Raw genomic sequence first — 20,833 nt, forward strand, 5'->3', positions numbered from 1 at the left:
GAGATCAATTAGATTAGTTCTAGATTGTTGAACTGGGACCATCACCTTTGCTATAGGAGCCCACAGTATCATAGTAGCCGAGTCAGTGTCAACAGACGCAATTTATCATTAGACAATTGCAAATTTAGTTGTAGTCAGTACTAGAGTGACTGTTGTAGACTAGTAGCAGTCAGATGCTGAGGAGTGTAGTGCAATATTGACAACAGTGTAGAGTGGCACAATAGTAGAGTCAGCAGCAACGCAGGTTCTTCAGTGATAATGCAGTTTCTAGTAGGAGTTAGGACTCGGGAGACAGATGCATCATACTAATCACAGATGATTCAGTACTTAGGATGCTTCTCAGTTGCAGTAGTTCCAGTTGCAGCAACAACAGATGAGAGGGAGTTGCAGTGCAGATGTAGTGTTGGCAGCAATATGGCAGTGTGTTAATTTTAGGCAACAATGGTATGTACTATGCTTTAGAGCAATTTTACTTCAATTTCTTTATTAGCCCAGTATCAATATTCAGATTAGCAATCACATCAACATGATAGTGAAATGTAGATAGAACATAAACATAAATAGTAGAAGACAAGCCAAGACAAGAGGACACAAGATGTGGCATCGGCAAGGGACAAACCCCAATGTGGGGAAACCCTTGATCAAATCTTTTTTTAGTCTTCAATAGTTTAGTAGAGAGATAGTACAATTTACAAATCTGATCATTTATAACAACAACAAAAGAGCCCTAACCAGAAAAGTCAATGTTGGTCAACAGGGCAGATTTTACCCTCAGCAAATCGGTCAACTTCAATCAACTTCGGCCTCCAAACAAGAAGATAAAACAACCCTCAAAACAATCAAATTTAGCTCAGTCAAAGTCTGGTCAAACAACCCACCTATGGTTAGCCGTACCAGCAATTTACATTGGTCAACAGCCAACGTTTAGCCTCGATTTCTGTGCCCAGAAATGTGGCCTGCCCAAATAGAGATAGCCCTCACGGAAACACAGTCAAAGGAGGTCAACGCATGTTGGTCAACGCTTGGTCAAACTGTCCAGAAATTTAGCCTCCTGAATTTTGCTCTCTTGAAATTTCGCTTTCTTGAAATTTCGGACTTGTGGAGGGAGAGAGGCCCAGAAATCCGTACCCAATCAATAAGGAGAGAGGGAGAGAAGTGTGAAGATGAGTGTGTCCAAATGAGACTAAGTCACCTTCTATTTATATGCAACGTTGAGGATGAATAGACGTGATTGTTGGGCTTCTGAGCCTACATAAGTTTGCTGGCCGACGTTGACAATTTGACCATAATCAAAATAAATTCATAACTTCATTTGTACATGTCAGAATTAGATGATCTTTAGATCAATCCTACACCTCTCGGAGAGAGGAATCGAAGAAAAATATCAACTGTCATAAATAAGATGACCCATGTGGAGTTTGGCCCTAGTGTGTCAGCAGCAACACAAGTGCAACATCAGAGTTGCATAGTAGTTGGTGGGAAGCAACAGCTAGATATCAGCAATGTGACAGGAGGTGATACAGGGACAGGGTGTGCAACACTAGAATACATTCCTCGCTAAGAGGGAGTGTTAGTTTTTGTAGCATTGGATGTGTTCTAGCCACGAAATTTGGCGAAGAGGCTAGAATACATGAGATCTCCAAAACCCAAAAATCGTTTTTAGAAATTCCACTTAGAAGTGTCTCAATTAGATTATATAGTCAATTTTAAAATATTTTCTAAGTCTAAACTTAGGGAATATGGTTAATTAATCAATATTAATTGAGATAAGGTGAGAATAGTCTAGAAACTCACACAGATCGACTTCAAGATGATCCTAGCCATCAATTAAGATTTAACCTTGGCTGTTGGAGTTCCAACAAAGGATTATAAGAAGAAGTCGATGGGCATTTGGAGAAAATACACTAGAAGTTCAATTTCCTTGGCAGATCAATTTCCAGAGAGCAGTAGTTGCCGGAGAGCCAGAAATTGAAGCAGAGAGTGAGGTGTGTTATCACTCAGGTTGTCCTTTTGTTCAGCGCAAAAGGATACGGCCGAGGTAACCATAGACCAATCTTTGGACTGCAGGTTCTAGCCCACCTGCAATCAGAGAGGGCTCTCTCTTTCTGATTTAGCTTTGTTGAAGATGATTTTAGGCTAGCTATTGAGTTCAAGGGGGTTTTGTTTAAGTTTTGGTGGGAAGGATGATGATTTCAGGTAAAGAGGCAGGGATAGCATGAAAGTTTTAGAATCATTGGGCGTGGAGTCAAGGAGTAGGACTGCTGGTGTGTTTTCTTGGTCACAAGAAGGAATATGGAGCAAGCTAGCTGCATATGAAACAATCACTCAAGGTAAAAAGACGGATTAAAGGCTAAGGAATGAGGGGCAATTAAGAATCTCTCATTCAGGTTAGCAGAAAGAAGATAAATGAGCCCTATCTAGGAGCAGTTAAGAATTCCTAGATAACAGTCATTCATATGTGAAAAAGGTCAAACATGAGCCATAACAAAATTCATATTTATGCCTAATTCAAGAAGAAAACATTAAGAAGCCACAAAAACTGAGCATAGAGTGCGGCTAAGCAAATTCTAAACCAATCCTTTGTTCTGTAACTTAAGCATATGTGAAATTTGAATAACAGAGGTAAGAGAGACTTCTTGATTCATGCTGCAGTACAAGAATTCCACATTCAATTCCTCAGACCATTAGACACAGAGCAGACAGTCATTCCTCCAAAGCTTTTCAGCAATATTTGATTAAGTAAAACATCTCAGATATCCAGTGTGAGTCTCTAATGAAGATTATCAACCAACCAACCCTTAAAACAATACAAAGGGCGGTATATATAGGGAAAAATGTCCAAAATTGTCTATTACAGTTTGACCTAAACAGGTCTGAAAGAAAATGATTACTTTAACCTAATCCTATCCAGAAATAAATGCAAGAAAATATCTTTGAGCTGCGCTGAGGGCAGCCGTATCAAAACTGAGTTAATGTGTTGTCCTCGGTGGCTTGGTGCAGTGTTTCTGCAATAACTGTGCTTTGGGCTTTGATCCATTGCTGTTCGGCGGCTTTAAATGCTTTAGCTATGATTTGAGAGCTTTAATGGGCTTACATCGCTTTATTTGACTTTGTTGGAGGCCATTCAATGTTAAGCTGCCTTGGGAAATGAAGATTTCGATTAAAATATTCAACTGATACTCTTTGCCGCTCCATCTTTCCTCTGATACTCTTTCGCAGTTGAATCGGGCCGTTTCTCTCTTTCGCTGTGTATGAAATTGTCAAATCAATAGTTAATGGCCGCTGTTCGGCCCTCTGTTGCTTTAAAAACTGTGTTTGCCCCTTTCTAAATGCTTCGCGAAGAAAAACGGGTCATTCTGCGCCTTTCGGGCTTGCTGGGGGCTGCGCGATGAGGGTCTTTCCACTTTGGCCCATTTCCCGTAGCCATGCGCGCTAATCGCGCATGAAAAACTGCCTCAGAATTTGAATCCGGGCTTCCTAAGCACGATTTTCGCCTTCGCGCCTTTTTTGCTGATGACGTCAGCATGACGTCAGCGGGTGGGACCCAGTACGGTGGTGACGTGGCAGGGTGACATCAGCATGTACGGCGGGTGACGTGGCGGTACACGGTGGCAGTGACGTGGCAATGGTGAGTTGGCAGTATGGTGGCAGGAGGCCGACGCAGGCAGATGATGCAGTAGGATGACGTCACTGGGTGGAGGACGTGGCGCTGACGTCACCCAGGGGAGGGCGGTTTGGCGGTTTCGGGCGCACCGCCTTTGCACTGAAGCGGTTTGGGAGGAGGGGGCTCCGCCACACCTGGGAGGGCGACGTGTGGCGGGAGTACGACGGTAAAACCACCGAACTCCCGGACGCTAACCCTCGGGCTGTTGGCGCGAGAAAACACCCGCCCACCGTAGATCTTGGGCGGGCCAGATCTAACGGTCGACGGGACAGGTAAGGTGACAGAAGGTTAGGGCGGGGACCCGCCCGCTATATTTAATTTTTTGTATGGCGGGGGGGGGGGGGTTTAAAACCTTAGGAAAGTGGGTTTTTGCGGGTTTTGCGCGCCGGGGTAGATATTTAGAGGCAAAACTTTAGAATAAAGGTGGAAAAATAGGTTTTTCAAGGTTAGGATTTAGGGGAACTGGTTGTTATTCTGACCAGATGTCAGAGTAACTCCAGGACACGGATGGGCTAATTAACAGCCCCAGATGGACTGTTATTTCCCAGAACTTATACAATAGGGCTATAGTGCCGGGGATGGGGAATATGTACATAGGGGAATTTTATACATAGTTTTAGTAGGGGAAGGGGGGATAGATAGGGAGCTATATAATAGAATTAGTAGTTAATATGGAGGTGACCAGAAAGCGCTAAGTATGTGACCTTAGGCTATTTTGGGGGAAAAGTGACTCATAGAGTGAAACAACAGGGCTCCTAAGCAAAGAGGACCTTTACTCAGGCAAATATAATGGAAAATGATGAAACTACGAGGAATCAAGCAGATCTTGACCTCTTCAGGGAAGTTAGTGAGTGATTTGGGGATAAGGGAAAATGGGGAAGTTAGAGATATCCATCTTGAGCTCCTCCAGATGAAAACTGCCTTCAACTTGTGATCTGAATAAATATGACATTTGACAACATGAAATGGATCAGAAGCCATGATTCTGCAACCACACAGCTACCTACCCAGCCTACTTACCTAGCATTTTTCTTCTTTTTGGGTGGGTGCACTTAGACTTGCAAACCCTGCTTTACAATTTTTCTTTTGACTGCCCTCCTATCTAAGTCTACCCTTATTTCTGCCAAGGGCCCAGATTAAGCAGTTGGGCTCCTTTGATTTTCTACCTATCTACAAATCTGCCAAGATTAAGCTGTTTGGTCAGATATCAATTCTTTATATTCTAAAACAAGAAATTGAAACCTAGGGGGGCCAAGATTAAATTGTTTGGCCCTCCCTTAATTGAAAAACTCATCAAAATTGGAATACAGCAGTGGCACTTGGACTGGCACACTTTCATGGCCTTTTCTGGAAATATGGAACCTTGTAGCATGAAAGATGACATATTTGGCATGTAAAAATATCAATCATGAAATATGAACACCTGTTGCAACAGGAGGCTAACAAGGTGCAGGGACAGTGAGGCTGGAGAAAGTTTTCCAGATCTAGCGAGTGCATTTCTAGAGAGGCAAAAGTACCACTGTAAGGCTGACGCAGGGGCTGCGCAGAAGCCTCTAGAGGGTAGTTTGATTTAGTTGGAGAGAAGCTGAGTTTCAGTTCCAGAGGTCGGGAAAACTTTACAGAAGGCCAGAGAGATAATTTCTTTGCCAGTGGTAGACAGGACAACTACAGGAGTCACTGATTTAGATTAAGTGTGGCAGATACTGCGTTAGGGTGACGCAGGCCAACGCAGAGGCAATTTGGACAACTCACTTGGAGCTGCAGTCAGAGCCCATATTTGCCTATGGGGTGAGGAAAATTCCTCACAAGAATTTTGCCAATATTTTTCTGTAGGATTTCCAGTTGGGAATCCACATTATTGTACTCAAAATTTCTCACTGCTGCATAATAATAAAAACCCTCACTGCTGCGCCAGTTTCCCAAGTTGGGTTTTTCCATGGACAATTGTCCAAAAATAACGGTGTCAATTTTATTGTGTGTGTGTGCTAGTATTTTCTTAGTTTCGAACACTATTATTTCCGCAGTATTTTATTTGTGAAGGTTGCAGTGTGTTTAATTCGATGTTGTTGTAGCAATAAACTGAATAATTAATTTATTAGTTAGAAGAATTAATACCAGTTGCTGCAATAGGATTTCAGTCTCGAAAGTTTCACGCACACCAAGTCGTCCCTGCCCCCAACAAGTCGGTTTGGATTAGGGCAATTCGACCTTATAAGAAGCCTATATATTGAGCAGCTCGACTTAATTTGGAGAGCATCATCAACAATTTCGATCTCTAAGAAGTATTCGTTGGAAAATAGTGCGAAGTTGCTCGAGAGGGAGGAAAGAAGCTGGGAAGAACAAGTCGAATTTTTGGGCTACCTTTCTCTCACACGTGTGAAGTTATTGGGCTGAAGCTGGGGGGCTTGAAATTTGCTGCAACAACCAAAATTTTGATCTGAAGCTGCACCTTGAAGCGTTGACACTTGGAAGGCTAAGAAAAGGACATCTACAGGGAGGGAGGGCTGACTTGGTGGTTGCAGGAGGTCTTGGTCTAGGTCTAAATGTTTGGAAGTGTCTCATCTTGATTTGAATTTATTGAAGGAAGAGTTCTTGATTGGGTTTTCCCCTTATAGGGGGTTTTCCCTAGCTGTGCACCTACATCTCGTGTCTTTGGTTCTTGTGATCTTCGTACAGATAATTTGGTAATTGCTTGATGAAAGATAAACTAAATAAGGAGTAAAAGTAAACAACTTAATTCACAAGTAATTATCAAGAAAGAGGAATCAAAACCTAAATCCTCCTAGCATTGGTTTCTCAGCACCAAACCCTTGGGCTCCAAGTTCACAAACATTGGGCACAGGTTGACCATGTTTGGATTTTGTATATTTTATACGATTTTCTAACTTCACTAAGGCTGTGGTTTAACATTTATTTTTCGAAATACATCTAGCCATTGTCAAGGTTATAAAAAATTCGATTCTTTCAAAATCCTCCTAAGCATTTTACGCTTGTATATTTTGTATAATAAATTTTTGTAAATAATTTTATTTTCTAACCCTTGTTTTGTAGTTGAGCTTTGGGGTTTTGGGATTTTGATTTTTTTGTATATATTGGAGTTTTTGGTACTTGTAAATTTATTTGTGTAGGTGAGATCCAAGTAAGTTTGTTGGATTAGAGCTAGAACTAGGCCCTTGAAGGTAAGATCTAGCTTCAAAAAAAAAAAAAATTGCAGGGCCAACTATTGGAAAATTTGTAGTAAAATTGAAGATCTGAAGCAAAACAATTTTATTGACAAGGGTTTTGAATTTTTCAAGCCTGTTAGGCCCAACGTCCTCCATAAACCTAGTTGTCCAGCCTTTGAGGCCCCTGCGTCAACCCTTTTTGGCCTTCTAGGACTAGCTGCAAGCCTAATTAGGCCTCGACTTGCCCTTCCTTACATGGTCGTGGGCATTTTGAGGGCTTTCAGGCCTAGCCATGGGATTGGAACCCCTTGAAACCCTCTCGGCCTCCTCGTTTAGGCCTGCCGCTGGCCTTACCTCCCTTCCAACCCTTTGTTTGCCCTCCGTATAGCCTCTTCGACCCTCTTTCCCTCTTGGCCTTCCTTGTTGCCTCTGCCGTGAGCCTTGGCAGGCTTTCTTAGGCTTGTTGTGGGCCTTGGAAGTCCCTCCTCCCATTGCACAGCCCCAAGGGGACTTTTCCCTTAGGCCGTAGCCCTCTTAGGGCTTACGGCAAGCCTTTAAGGCTTCTCATCCTTAGCCGCTAGGCCTATTTGGCCTCCTTTGTGTGCCGTTGCCTCTTCCTTGGCCTTCTAGCCCTCTTCCTAGCCCTCATTTGCCTTCATCTCATCTTTGTGGGTGCATTTGGATTTCTGGACTGAATATTGGTGGTTTTGCAGGAATATTCGAGCACAATTTTGGTGTTTTTAAAGTGCCAAAGACATTATGAAAATTTGGATAATTTTGGCAAATGACTTTAAGGCCCCAAGGCCTAAGGGTTTGACCTCTAAACCCATTTTTTTTCTCACTGTTTGCTTCAGCAAGTTAAATAATTCATAACAGTGATAAAAGACACTCTAAATTGGCATAAAATCAAATCAAAATCTGCTTGACATATTAAGGAACCAATTGCAAGAGTTGAGCTAGTTTTGTTTAAGTGAATCTCATCTAATTCATTCACTGTTATCTCTGCATAATAAGTGTGATCAGATCTGATATAACGGTGAAAGGTGCACCATAAGAGAGCTAAAGTAATTGAGATCTTGTGTTGACAAAGTTTATTTGGGATTTGGGCTTCTATTGCTTGCATTGGACATCTTATTTTGTATCTAGGAGCACTCTAAGCATAATTAACCTACGGCTGTCATAGGTCTATTTTAGCACTGGAATATAGGTTACATAAGTGCTCTCATTCTAATTGTTACTTATTTCATGGTTTGGTTGCTATTGTGCCAACGTTATGTTTGCATTGCGAGCTCATACTCTCATAAAAATCATGCTCTTTGCACTAAATTCACTCATATAAGCACTTAATTGAATGTCGTTGTGTACCTCTTAAGTGAATTTGTGAATTTGGTCACTTTTGATTAGAAGCATATCATAAGAACCATTAATGTTGTCTAATCATTGAAAAATGTTTGCTAAGAACAAGAGCAATCATGTGGTGAATTTGTGATCTTGAGGTCTTAAAGAATCTAATTGGAGGTGATTTAATAGCTTGACATCTAGGTGTTCTTTGCTAAAGGGCTTCCAATCTATTTAAATGGCATTATCATAATTTGAATGATTGAGTAATATTGGCATTTGTCTCATTGAGCCATCTTAATGATTGCATCTTGTGTTGACAACCACTAGCTAAATTCTTTCCAAATGCTCTAATCATCATTGGATAAACATCTATTGTGGATTATTGAAATATTGGTGATATTTCCTTTTAAGAGCATATATCTTGTGAATACTTGAGTAGTTGAATTATAGTGTATATTGTGGTTAAGCAAGTTTCATTTGGGTTGTCTCTTGTTGGCACTTGAAAATTTGGAACACATTCTTCTTGTTAAAATTCTCTTTTCATTCATTTATTAAGTACTCTTGTCATAAAGTTAATGATAATTAAAGTACTTAAAACATTAATCAATCTTAACTCAAGAATCACTCTCTCACCTTGCATTTCATCCTAAGTTAGTCTTGCACCTAATAATTTACCTCCAAGCATAAGCTTGGTTGATAGACATTTAGACTCTAGAGCCACCCTTTCTCAATTTAGCTTGAGGAATATAGCCCCTCTTTAGTGGTTAACATGGTGACCTTGCAGTCGTTAGAGCTACAGTCTCTACAACACCAGAGGCATCGAGTGGTTGGAACACGTGGTGAGGTATTTTTAATCAAGCCTTTGCTTGCTTCCTGTTGGTTTCCATCCCACAATCTACTCTAGAGACTATTTCCAAAATAGTTAAGAGAAAGGTTACACTTAGAATAGACATCTAATTTAAAATTAACCAAGACTATGCATTTCACCTAACTGGTGGGATTTGCATTTCATCTAGGTTAGTGAAGCATCCATGCAATGATTATCCATTCGGTGACTTGGCATCTAATTGGTAATAAGCAAGAAGTTGACTGCATAAGGCACTGGTCTCACATTCAAATCTAATCTAATCTTTAAATCTTGCTAAAATTAACCAAGTAGCTAGGTCATTCAATCATGTCTTCCGGACTTGTTGGTTGCCAACTTGTCTTCCATCTTCACATTTCCATAGGGACTACCCCCCCATAGCCTGCTGTTGGGAGACAACTAGAACAGAGTGGGCGGGGATCAAAGTGATAGCCCCCGCCCTGAGTCGTTGTCGCAGTGCCTGTACCATCTGAGCAACAACAGGGCCCACTAGTTCGAAGTTTTGTTTTAAGATCCGGCCAGCTCGGAACCGACTCGGCCGAGTTGGTCTGAGTCGGAAAAAAATTTGCAACCCGACACAAAAAATGGTTCGGGAGGCTGAGTCATGACTGACCCGACCGAGTTATAGCATGACTCGGTCGAGTCAGTCATAACTCGGCCGACTCGGCCGGATCCGCAACTACTCGGCTGGGTCAATCAATGCAGCCAGTAAACCATAAAAACAACGATTTTTAATATATATTTTTTAAATTTTTAACATTTTGTTGAGTGTTGGGGACTCCAAGTTGTTTTATAAATTGTTTAAGTGCTATTTGGGGTCCATTCCCCTCTCCCAAACCCTATTTAACCCACTCAAATGCTCTCATTCTCTCACAGCCATTTCATGCATTTGAGTGAGAACTTTAGTGAGAGTTTGTGAGCAGTTGTTGAGTTTGTTTTTGGAGCAGCAGTGAGGAGTCTTGGGCAAGCATTGTAGTTGGAGTGAGGAGCTTCTTGGGCAGCCATTTGGAGCAGCATTGAGGAGTTGATTTCTTGGAGCAAGCTTGAGGAGGCAGTTTGTGCCTGGAGGTATTTTTTTTCACTTGTACAAATCTGTTTTTGCTTATTAAATTTTAGGTGCATATCTAGAAATCCTAAAGAGTGTTTTTTGTGAAAGAAATGAACATTGAATCAATGTTTTTTTTTTCATTTTCAGATTGTTTGCTTTCATTTCCTAGTCAAAAAATGGCACCTAGAGTGAGAGATCCTGCTTGGGCATATGTTGAAATGGTTAATAGTCAAATGCATTGCAAATTTTGCCAAAGGAAAATTAAGGAAGGTCCTGGGGGCATTAATAGGCTGAAACAACACTTGGTGGGGATTAGAGGCCAAATTACTTCATGTACCTCACTAGAAATTGGGGAGATTAGGAATGAATTGTTAGCCAGCTTTGAGAAGTTTAAAGAAGATAAGGCTAGGCAAAAAGAGTTAGAGGCTGAAATTGGGCGGAAGTGGGAGATACAAAAAATGATGGCTACCAACCCCTATTATGATTTTTAGGGTTCTTCCTCTATCCCTCATACTGATGCATCCAACCCTTTCCAATATGTTCCTCCCTCTTTTGGTTCTGTTCAAGATAAGGGAAAGGGTAGAATGAAAAAGGGTGATATGACTATCAAAAGTTATTTCACTCCCTCCTCTCCATCAGATGCACATGGTCCTCAAGCTAGTAAAAGTCAAATGCAACCCACTTTAGATGACCACTGGAAGAAAGAATTGAGGAAGACTGCTTGTGATTACATAGCTAGATGGTGGTATGATGCTGATATCCCCTTCAATGCTTCCCGTTCACCATATTATGAGCCTATGTTTGATGCCATACATGCTGCTGGAAAAGGCTTCAAAGGCCCTACTATGCATGAGCTAAGGGGGTATCGTTTGCAGAAAGAAATTACCTCCATTAATGAGTATTTGAAAGATTTCAAGGACTCATGGCCAAGAACAGGATGCAGTGTTGATAATATCGGTATCGGGAAAATATCGGCGAGGGTCCAGAAAATATCTTATCGGCAATATCGGCAAAAATATCGGCAAAATATTGGCAAATATTGGCAAGCATAAAAAATAATTTTTTCAAATTTTTAAATATAGCCGATATTTTGCCGATATTTTCAAAATATCGCGATATTTTGCCGATATTTGCCGATATTTGCCGATATTTTCAAAACAGAAAATATCGCGATATTTTCTCGGCGATATATCGTTTTGCCGAAAATATCGCGATATTTCCGAATATCGCCGAATATCGCCGATATTATCAACAGTGACAGGATGTACCATCATGTCAGATGGATGGACTGATCAAAGAAACTGTACTATCATAAACTTTCTTATCTTCTGCCCACGGGAACCATGTTTTTAAAATCAGTTGATGCATCTGATAAAGTAAAAGATGGGCAATTGTTGTTTCAGCTATTGGATCAGGTTGTTGAGGAGGTGGGGGTGGCTATTGTTGTTCAAGTCATCACAGATAATGCCTCTAACTATGTTCTTGCTCGCAAATTGTTAGAGTAAAAACACAAGACCATCTTTTGAACCCCATGTGCTGCACATTGCATAGACCTCATGCTTGAGGATATTGGAAAATTAGATTGGGTCAAAAACACTGTAGATCATGCCAAAAGCATAACAAATTTATCTACAATCATTCGTGGATTTTGAGCCTCATGAGGAAACACACTGGGGGCAGGGATATTATTACGCCTGCCATCACTAGATTTGCTACTCATTTTTTGACATTGCAATCTATGCTTTCCCAAAATAGAAACTTGCAAAAGATGTTTTCCAGTGATGAATGGAATCAAAGCAATTGGTCTCACAAACTGGAAGGCAAAGAATTGAAAAATAAAGTTAATGAAGAAACTTTTTGGAGAAAGGCAGTAGAGATTGTGAAGCTTGTTGAGCCAATGGTTAAGGTGTTGCGGTTGGTGGATGGGGAAAGATTGGCTATGGGCTTCATTTATGAGGCTATGGATCAAGCAAAGGAGCAAATAAAGAGGGCATACAGGGATAGAGTGGCTAAGTATGGGTCCATTTGTGCAATCATTGATGAAAGATGGAACAATCAACTCCACTGCCCTATACATGCAATTGGGTATTTTTTGAACCCACAGTATCATTATAAAGCTAAGGAGTCAGGAGCTTTGAGGGGGGAGGTCAGAGATGGACTGATTGACTGCATTGATCGCATGATCCCATTGGAGTCTGATCAACTGGAGATACACCGACAGGTCACGACCTTCAACAATGCCTCGGGTACCTTTGGGAAGAACCTAGCAAAGATTGCAAGAGAAGCAGATGAGCCAGGTAAACAAAAATTTCAATTTTCAAGTTCTTAATAGTTTTACTTTTTTTTAAAATTTTGTTAAATCATTTATAATTTGAAAGTTGGATATAATTTGCAATTTTGTTGAGCTAACTCATTACACTCCTATGCTTTTTGCAGCACAATGGTGGGAGGCTTTTGGTGGCCATTGTTCTAAATTGCAGAAGTTTGCAATTCGTATTTTGAGTCAAACTTGTAGTGCTACTGGGTGTGAGCGCAATTGGTCTGTCTTTGAGAGGATTCACACAAAGAAGAGAAACAATTTGGATAAAAAATGGTTAAATGATCTAGTATATGTCCAATACAACCTCTGGCTCAGACGAAACCAATTGTTGAACAAAAGACCTGATTCAGATCCCATTGTGTTGGAAGACATTGATCCAACATCAGATTGGGTAGTGGAAAGTCATCCAGCAGAGTTTGATCCTGATGAGGATCTTGATTTTGATATAAATAGGGAGGCATCACTCGAACATGATGTTCAATTGAAAGCGGATCCCGATCCACAGCCTCAGCCTCAGCCAGCAAGGACTCCAATTGCAGGTGCTTCCTTTGCTTAGCCACGACAGAAGCGCAACCGCATATCTTCTCTATCTCAGCTTGCATTTGCTGCACAACTTGCTAGTGCTACCACTTCTACAGTTGCAGTCGGAGATGATGATGATGATGAGGAGCCATGGGGCCCCCTGTTTGACTTTGATGCTGATCCAGAGATTGATCGACATGATCTTGGCTCCTCTGGCAGTAGCTACTAGCCAGTAGTATTGGAGTCTAGTCACATTTTACTTTTGTTGTAGATGCCATTTCTAGCCTCCTTGGTTATGTGTTTTTTTTTTTGAATCTTTGATCATGTATGTATTGCCATTGGACAGTGCACTGGGTGCCATTTTGATATAATGGATATATTCGTGAGCCTACTTTGATCATATGTTGTCTTCCATCTATATTATAATGCTGTGTGTTTGGAAACATGAATGAAAATCTTTAAAATTATGTTTTTTTATTAAAAAAATAAATATTTAATGTATTTTTTACAATGACTTAGTCATTGAAATCGAGCTGGCCGAGTCGATACCGAGTCGGAGTCGACCCTCGGCCGAGTCGGAGTTTTAAAACATTGGTTCGAACCCCTTTTCCTCTCCCTTTCCTCATGTGCTGCGGATTCGTCCAAGGGGTTCAATTTTCTTCTTGGGTGGCCCCCACAACCCACTAACTCTTTATTTTTTCATTTCAACTATGTTGGCCACCTTCATCTCCTCAAAATTAATCTGTGCCTCTAATTATTTTCTCCTAAGTCAAACATTTAATAATTTGTCAAAATTGCAAAATTGGGAATTCATCTTAGCAGAATTTATTTATTGGGGATATGACAATACAGCCATGGCATAGCGTCATTTGAATCTCTGACTGCCTCTTGTAGATTCAAAATTCACTCTCTTCTAAAAGTTTAAACTTTCAAAGATTTCAGTCTCCCTAGCAACTTAACAAGTTCTTCGAACTAAAAAGCCAAAATGATGAATCCTTTATTGCATGTATTTTTTTATTTGAAGTGTTTTGTTTTATATGATCTCAAGAGTTCATAAACATGGAATTTCCACAATTGCTACAAAATTTTACTGCTGCACTTCTAGTGGAAAAGGACAAAGATCAAGTAACCATTTATGGTGTGAAGGGATGTGACATATTCTGTAAGTTTGGCTTACTAGATGCTCCTGTGATTATGTGTGCAGGTCCAAATCTTAACGGAAGCATGGGAGTATACACCCGCTGATAGGTTTTTGCATTGCCTGCCATTACATCATATCCACCAGTGTTGATAAGCTAGAAATTGTAGTTAATGTGTGCATTGGTTCCATGTATGACGGGTTTGAATCAAGTTATTCAATTTTGATGGAAAATATAGGTGTTGGTTGTTAGTATGAATCATGATTCATTGTTCTGCATGGACTATCAACAAGACTTATGATGGTTGCTTTATGTTAGTTCTTGACAGTAGCATACATGTGCATGGCCTTTACAATGCCTTGCTTGCGCCTCTCTATGCTGGTGCAGTGGTAATTCCACATCCATCCTATATAATATTAGAATTGGGCTTTCTGGAGCTGCATTTTTGATAAGTATTTTTTATGGTGTGATCTTTTAAGGAGATTGATATGGAGAGAATTTTACCCCTGATAAACAATATAAGAGAGATGGATTGTGATGCATTTTGATGTATGCATGTTTAATTGATTGTTGGAAACGTTTATGTCATTTTTGTACTTTCCTTTTCTGACAATAAGTTTTGCTCAAATCATATTTTTCAAGGTGGATTTCATCCCGAAATTTAGTGTAAGAGAAATATGGCAGAGATGGATTGGATCATATCATAGTGATGGAAGCAAGGCTGAAGATGCAATAACTGTTTTCACCGGGGTAGGATGAATTTCCGAAATTCTCTTGGCTTGGAAGGAATATTTTCATAATTTAAGTAGATGCAAGTTCATGCTTGCCTTTCTCTGCGTGTTACTATTTTTTAGTTTCACTGAAGAACCAAACAATAATAAAACATTACTGTTATTGGAATTGTATTGTCACAAGAGAGGGCAATACATATTTATTTCTCCCTTGTGCAAACCTACAAATTATATGATGTTAAATGAGGCCTTTGGATGTGGAATTCCCATTCTTAGTTCAAGATTGTTGTTTTCATGTTATAATATACGAGGATCAAAATATTATGGTGGGTAATACATATTTATTTCTCCCTTGTGCAAACCTACAAATTATATGATGTTAAATGAGGCCTTTGGATGTGGAATTCCCATTCTTAGTTCAAGATTGTTGTTTTCATGTTATAATATACGAGGATCAAAATATTATGGTGGGTATATGCTCTCTTATATTGGCACAATGCTAAATGTGGTTTTTGTGACTTTCCAAAAGGTTTGTGTTTTGGTGTCATGATTTGTATAAATATTGACTTGTCTATGATGTCTATGTATGCAAATGGAATTAGTTTCTCATGTTGCTTGTGTCCCTTTTTGAGTTTTCTTTGGGTGGCCCAGGTAGTTTTAGCTTTGGTGATTATAAACATCTGCTTCCAAAAGTACATATGCAGTTGGTCATTATTTCTCTTTCACAAATGAATACATATGATGAGGAAGCACACATTATTTTGCAGTGGTTAAGTCTAATATTTAGTTCTCTTGATCAGGTACCAACAATTTATGCCCGATTGCTTCAAGGTTATGAGTTGATGGGAACAGAATCTCAGAAGGCTGCTGCATCAGCTGCCCGTCAATTGCGTCTTATGGTAAGAAGATAAACTTCCAGGTGTTAAATACTTGAGAAACATTTATATTCGATACATTGTGATCATTTTATACATAATTAACTAGTTTTTTGGCTTAAGATTTTATAAACAGATGAGCTGTGCATCTGTTGACTTGAGGAAATGTTTGGTCTCATACTTCTCAATGTTCTCATTACATATAGAATTATGAGAGACAGAAATGTGCAATTTCATCTTATAAATTGATTTCTGATGAATGTACGGTACTCCATTTCCACAAAAGTTATTGCTTTAATTTCTTATTCGAGATCTCCACATATATGCGGTCTGTCATTTGTCAAGGCATTTTGCTTTTCTTGATTTTATCCCTTCTTTTTCCAACTCTGATATCAAAATGGCCACAACTCTTGTCAGTTGTAAAATATGCCATGGCCTAGTTTAGAGGTTCACGCTAAAGTTGATATAGAAGCATGCTGCATCTTTGAAATAGTTAAATTGTAATATTAAAATATAAATGCCACTAAATAATAATAATTTAATGAAAAAACACCTAAATGAAAGGACATATCTCTTAGTGAAAAGGTACCCACCTAAGTATTTATATGGGGCCCTCATTGTATTCTATCATCCTATACTATCTATCAACCATTTCATATTTTATTCAATCTGCTACCACTATAACCACTAGGTGCACCACACATGCCCTAACATGGATGTGTGAATCAAGGGATCAAACCATTGACCTCATAATATTTTAGATAACACATTTACATGCTTTGACAAGTGAGGTACCACCAGGGGCTTATTCAGTATATTATTTAATCCAGAAAGATTTTATTATATTGTTCCAAATATTTTGGATATTTAGTTTATGAACAAGGTTGATTTGTGACATTTGATACAAAGCTCTCATAATATTTTAGATAACACATTTACATTTATATGCTTTGACAAGTGAGGTACCACCGGGAGCTTATTCAATACATTATTTAATCCAGGTAGATTTTATTATATTATTCCAAATATTTTGGATATTTAGTTTATGAACAAGGATGATTTGTCACATTTGGTACAAAACTTCGTCTTTTGATCCCAACCCATTGGCCACACTTTAGTCAAATCCTTGTCTGATATAGTTTTTGACCAATCCCCATTTTTAGAGTTCTCTGATCTTGATTTTTGACCACATTCGGCCTTTGGCCAATTAAAGTAAAAAATTTAGTCGAAGAAAATTACTTTTCCATTGCAAATTCAGAAGAAAAAAAAAGAAAATAAATTCTGAATTGTTGAAAAATAAAACTACCGATATTTTAAGTTCTAGAAATTTATATATGTAGTGGAAATAAAATCAGAGAGAGATCAATCACACATTATAACAAATAAACATCTACAACAATACTCCTTCATTAACTAATCTCAGGAAAATCAGGATTTTGACCCAAAAATAAATTTGTAGTTTTCCAACTAGGAAATAACAGTAAATATCATGAATATGAACTAAGCTACAAGAATTAAGTTTTCAAACATGCATGCGCAATCAGTAAACCAAATAAACTGGGGAAGAAAGCTGAGCCATTTTATTAATATCACTAGAAACTGGGTACAATAGAGTGAGAACAAAGGAACTTGGTCTTGCTCATGCAAGCAATGCAAAACCCAGGTGGAAATGTGAAGACCCAAGTGCTGGAAATGGCCCAAACTGATAGCTCACACTACCCAGGAATTCTTCTACTGGCTGGCTGATGAAGCTGAGATTTCTGCCCCAAAGACTGCCAGGACTACATCCATCAAGTGGTAGGTGGTATGCGATATAATGGTGGAATGGAATGGGACATCAGGAAAAGGCTCTAAGCAACATGCCATGGTACAAGGGAAGCCATAATAAGGGAAGCCCACACCCGGGTGTATGAATGTAGGGGGGAGCAATCATGGTGCATGAGTTACCCCAACTTTTGTTTTTCCACCCTTTCTCATATGCCTTTTGTTGATTTTCTTTTATAGCTGCTCGGGGCTCGAGGGGATTAGAGCATGAAGTGTAGAATACAATAGTAGATACCCCCTTTAAGGTGGGGTAGTTCATTTCCCACCAGGGGATGGGGCAATCATGGGTTCCTTAATGTGGAGGGGGCTCATCTAGGGCCTGATGTTATGGCCTTGCACACACACCTAAGTTAGTGAGAAAAGACCCTTAACCCCACAAGATGTGGTTGGTGGCAAAACTAAGAGATGACGCTGTCACCTATTCCCAACTCTCTTCTTTAAAGCTCTCTTCTAGGTAAGCTAAGGGGGGGTGGTCCCTAATAAAATGTTAGATAAGAAATGATATGAGGTTTCTAGGAGATACTAAGGTCAATTGGATTACTTCAAGATTATGAGCAAGTTCAACAAGACCAAAGCTTTACTTGCAAAAGTGAAAGATATGGCACTTGCTCAATGAAATACTTCAACAATGATAAGAGTGATAATTTCAATGGATATTCATCATAACAAGTACATAAGATCAAATAGCAAGTAAAATACCCTAAAAGTAAAGTGAGTTAGGATGAGATGCACCGAACTAAAGTGAAATGCAATTATCTTGATAAGTTTTAGACTAAATGCCTATTCTAGGTGATAGATTCTCTTTTCAAATCTTGCCAAAGGGTAAAAATTGGGGTGAATGCAAGGAAGAGGGACTGAGGACACACTAGTCGTCGTTAACGATAATCTTCCCCTAATCCTTACAAGCCATGTGTTCCTTTGTTCCTACAAGGGGACAAAGCCACCTCCATAACTATAGGGTCACACACTTTACCTTACTTCGTACCAGTTGGAAGAACTTTCCAAGAAAATCTTTGTCCTATGATGTCTACCAACCAAGTTTATGCTTGGAGGTAAATTTAATTAGAAATGCAAGTTATGCTAATATGCCTAAATGAATGCATGTAAGTTCTCCCCAAGGAAATATTCATTTGCAATGTTTCAAAATAAAGAAAATGATATAGTGCTCAACATAAATTGCAAACATAACTTCAGTTGGAGAAATAAAACGGAAATTAGCTTGCAAATGTTACATCAACATGTGCTCCATTCAATTGTTTGCAAGTGAATTAAAATGATGCAAATAAGTTGCTTGAAAATAAAATTTGTTTCAAATAGACAATGACAATATAATGCTCCAATACTCAATATAATAATGGTGCATAAAAATAAAGTTGTATTCAGGTGATCATGAAACAATTTTCCAAGCTAAATGGAAAGGAATTAATAAACCAAATCAAAGCTTGCTAGGAATGTAAAGTCCTTGCATGTAAAGAATGAATTGCTCAAAGTAAAGTGTTAACTTTGTTGATTTAGATTGTCATTGATGTCAATATGGCAATATTCTAGGATACTAAATGATGATATGAAGCCAAGGAGAAGTAGAGCAGATCCGTGAAGAAACAGGAGCAAGGAGCCAAGGAGCAAAGCCATCAGGGAAGCCATTGGAAAAACATTGGAAGTCAATAACATGAGTGTTATGAAACCAGCTCAAGAAAAGATAGAAAAGATAAATCCACGCCTTAGAATTCAGCCTCTTCGAGGGGGCAACCTCCTTTACATTACATAAATGAACAATTCTTGGATGATTCAAATGACAAAACCTCCTTTCTATATATAGGAGTCTAAGGAGTCACAATATAATCCAGCCGACCTAACAATAATAATATAAAGCCACAAAAATAACAATAGAGGGATTCTATGGGGCACAGAAATAACAACATGGGGGTAATAGGGGCACAACAATATAAATAAGGGGTATAACTACAATAGTAATGGGGTAATCACTAGTATTATAGGGACCCAACAAGGAGCTATCAAAGAAGAGCTATCGGAAGCCAAAGGAAGACCTATTGGAGCAAGAGAAGCATATCGAAAAAGTTCATTGAAGAAGTTTATCGAAAGTCATCATGAAGCAAGTGTAAGAGGAAGAGTTCATTGAAAACCACGAGAAGCAAAGAGGAACACATCGACAGAGGAGCATAGACAGAGTTATCAGAGATCACAGGAAGATAAGCCACATGATCAACAACTATCGGAAAAGCGGAAGAGTGAGGAGAAGCCATAGGAAAGCCAAGCCATGAGTATTGCGGAGAAATGTCAGAGGAGTTAACATATCAGAGGAGTATCGCAGAATATCAGAGCAAAGAATATCGGAAGTCATAGGAGCTATCAGAGCAGAGAATATCAGAGCAAAGAAGAGATATTGGAGCGGTATCAGAAGTCATAGGAATAAAGAGAAACCACAGGAGCAACGAGCCAAGACAATGCAGATCTATCACAACAGAAGAAATAAATCATGGGAGCTATCAGAGCAGAAGAAATATTGGCGGGTATATAATATCGGCAGAAATCATATCGGCGGGTTCTATTATGTGACACTACCCAAAACCCTCGATATGATATGTACTGTGGACCCGAAACATGTTATGGCAACAACCCTATACAATATCGCATCCATTGCGTCGCAAGTATTGAAGCTGCTGTTACACTGAAATCCCCGATTGCGGTATAATACATGGACCTGAATAGTTATGGTAACAACCCTAATGCAATATCGGATCCGCTCATTGAAATTTTCATATCGCAATTCATAAATGGATGTCACATAAATAACTGCGATTGCGATATTACTGTGGACCCGCTACACCATTATAACATGATTTAATAGTATATCGCATCCGCATTGGAAGTCATGTATCACAAAGGAATGCCACTTGAAAAACTGCGATTGCGATAGCAATGCAGACCCGCTACACCATTATAGCATGGCTTAAATAAATATCACATCAGTCAAATCGCAAAGTTGAAAAGGGTTGACATCGCCGGACTGCCGATTGCGATATAAGTTGTGGACCCTGTTGACCACTGGAGTGGCACCTGATGATTATGTGAAGACTCCATGCCCAAGGATGATCCAGAGGACATTTGTACCATCAGATATCATCAGTCAACAGAGTTTTTTAACTCTACTTCTATCTTCTCATCATCTTTCTTGTACCCAGATTCCACACCCTACGGGGAATTGTAATAAGTGATACTAGTTATGATGAGTTTTGAATTTGTAACAGGCCTAGGATGTTGGGACTCGATCAGCGAACGAGTACACCTTGGAGTGTTTTTTTTATCCGGTTAATTATCC

At 39.4% G+C, this 20,833-nt stretch overlaps 1 protein-coding gene across 7 annotated transcripts in view; it reads left to right on the forward strand.

The window, feature by feature from the left end:
• LOC149244349 (putative CoA ligase CCL8) overlaps positions 1-20,833 on the forward strand; it is a 452,203-nt gene that overhangs the window by 176,600 nt on the left and 254,770 nt on the right. For 4 of the 7 annotated variants that reach the window (XM_089374826.1, XM_089374823.1, XM_089374822.1 and 1 more), the window contains 4 exons: positions 14,129-14,197; positions 14,399-14,452; positions 14,706-14,813; positions 15,595-15,693. In XM_089374826.1, coding sequence (XP_089230952.1) covers positions 14,129-14,197; positions 14,399-14,452; positions 14,706-14,813; positions 15,595-15,693 — 330 coding nt within the window. Of the gene's footprint in view, positions 1-14,128; positions 14,198-14,391; positions 14,453-14,705; positions 14,814-15,594; positions 15,694-20,833 lie in introns of all 7 variants that reach the window. The other 3 variants (XM_089374824.1, XM_089374827.1, XM_089374829.1) reach the window with 3 other exon arrangements.

The sequence above is a fragment of the Pinus tabuliformis genome, chromosome 8 (assembly GCF_031772625.1).
Source record: "Pinus tabuliformis cultivar Carrire ecotype Pingquan chromosome 8, CPIR1, whole genome shotgun sequence".
Classification (NCBI taxonomy): domain Eukaryota; kingdom Viridiplantae; phylum Streptophyta; class Pinopsida; order Pinales; family Pinaceae; genus Pinus; species Pinus tabuliformis.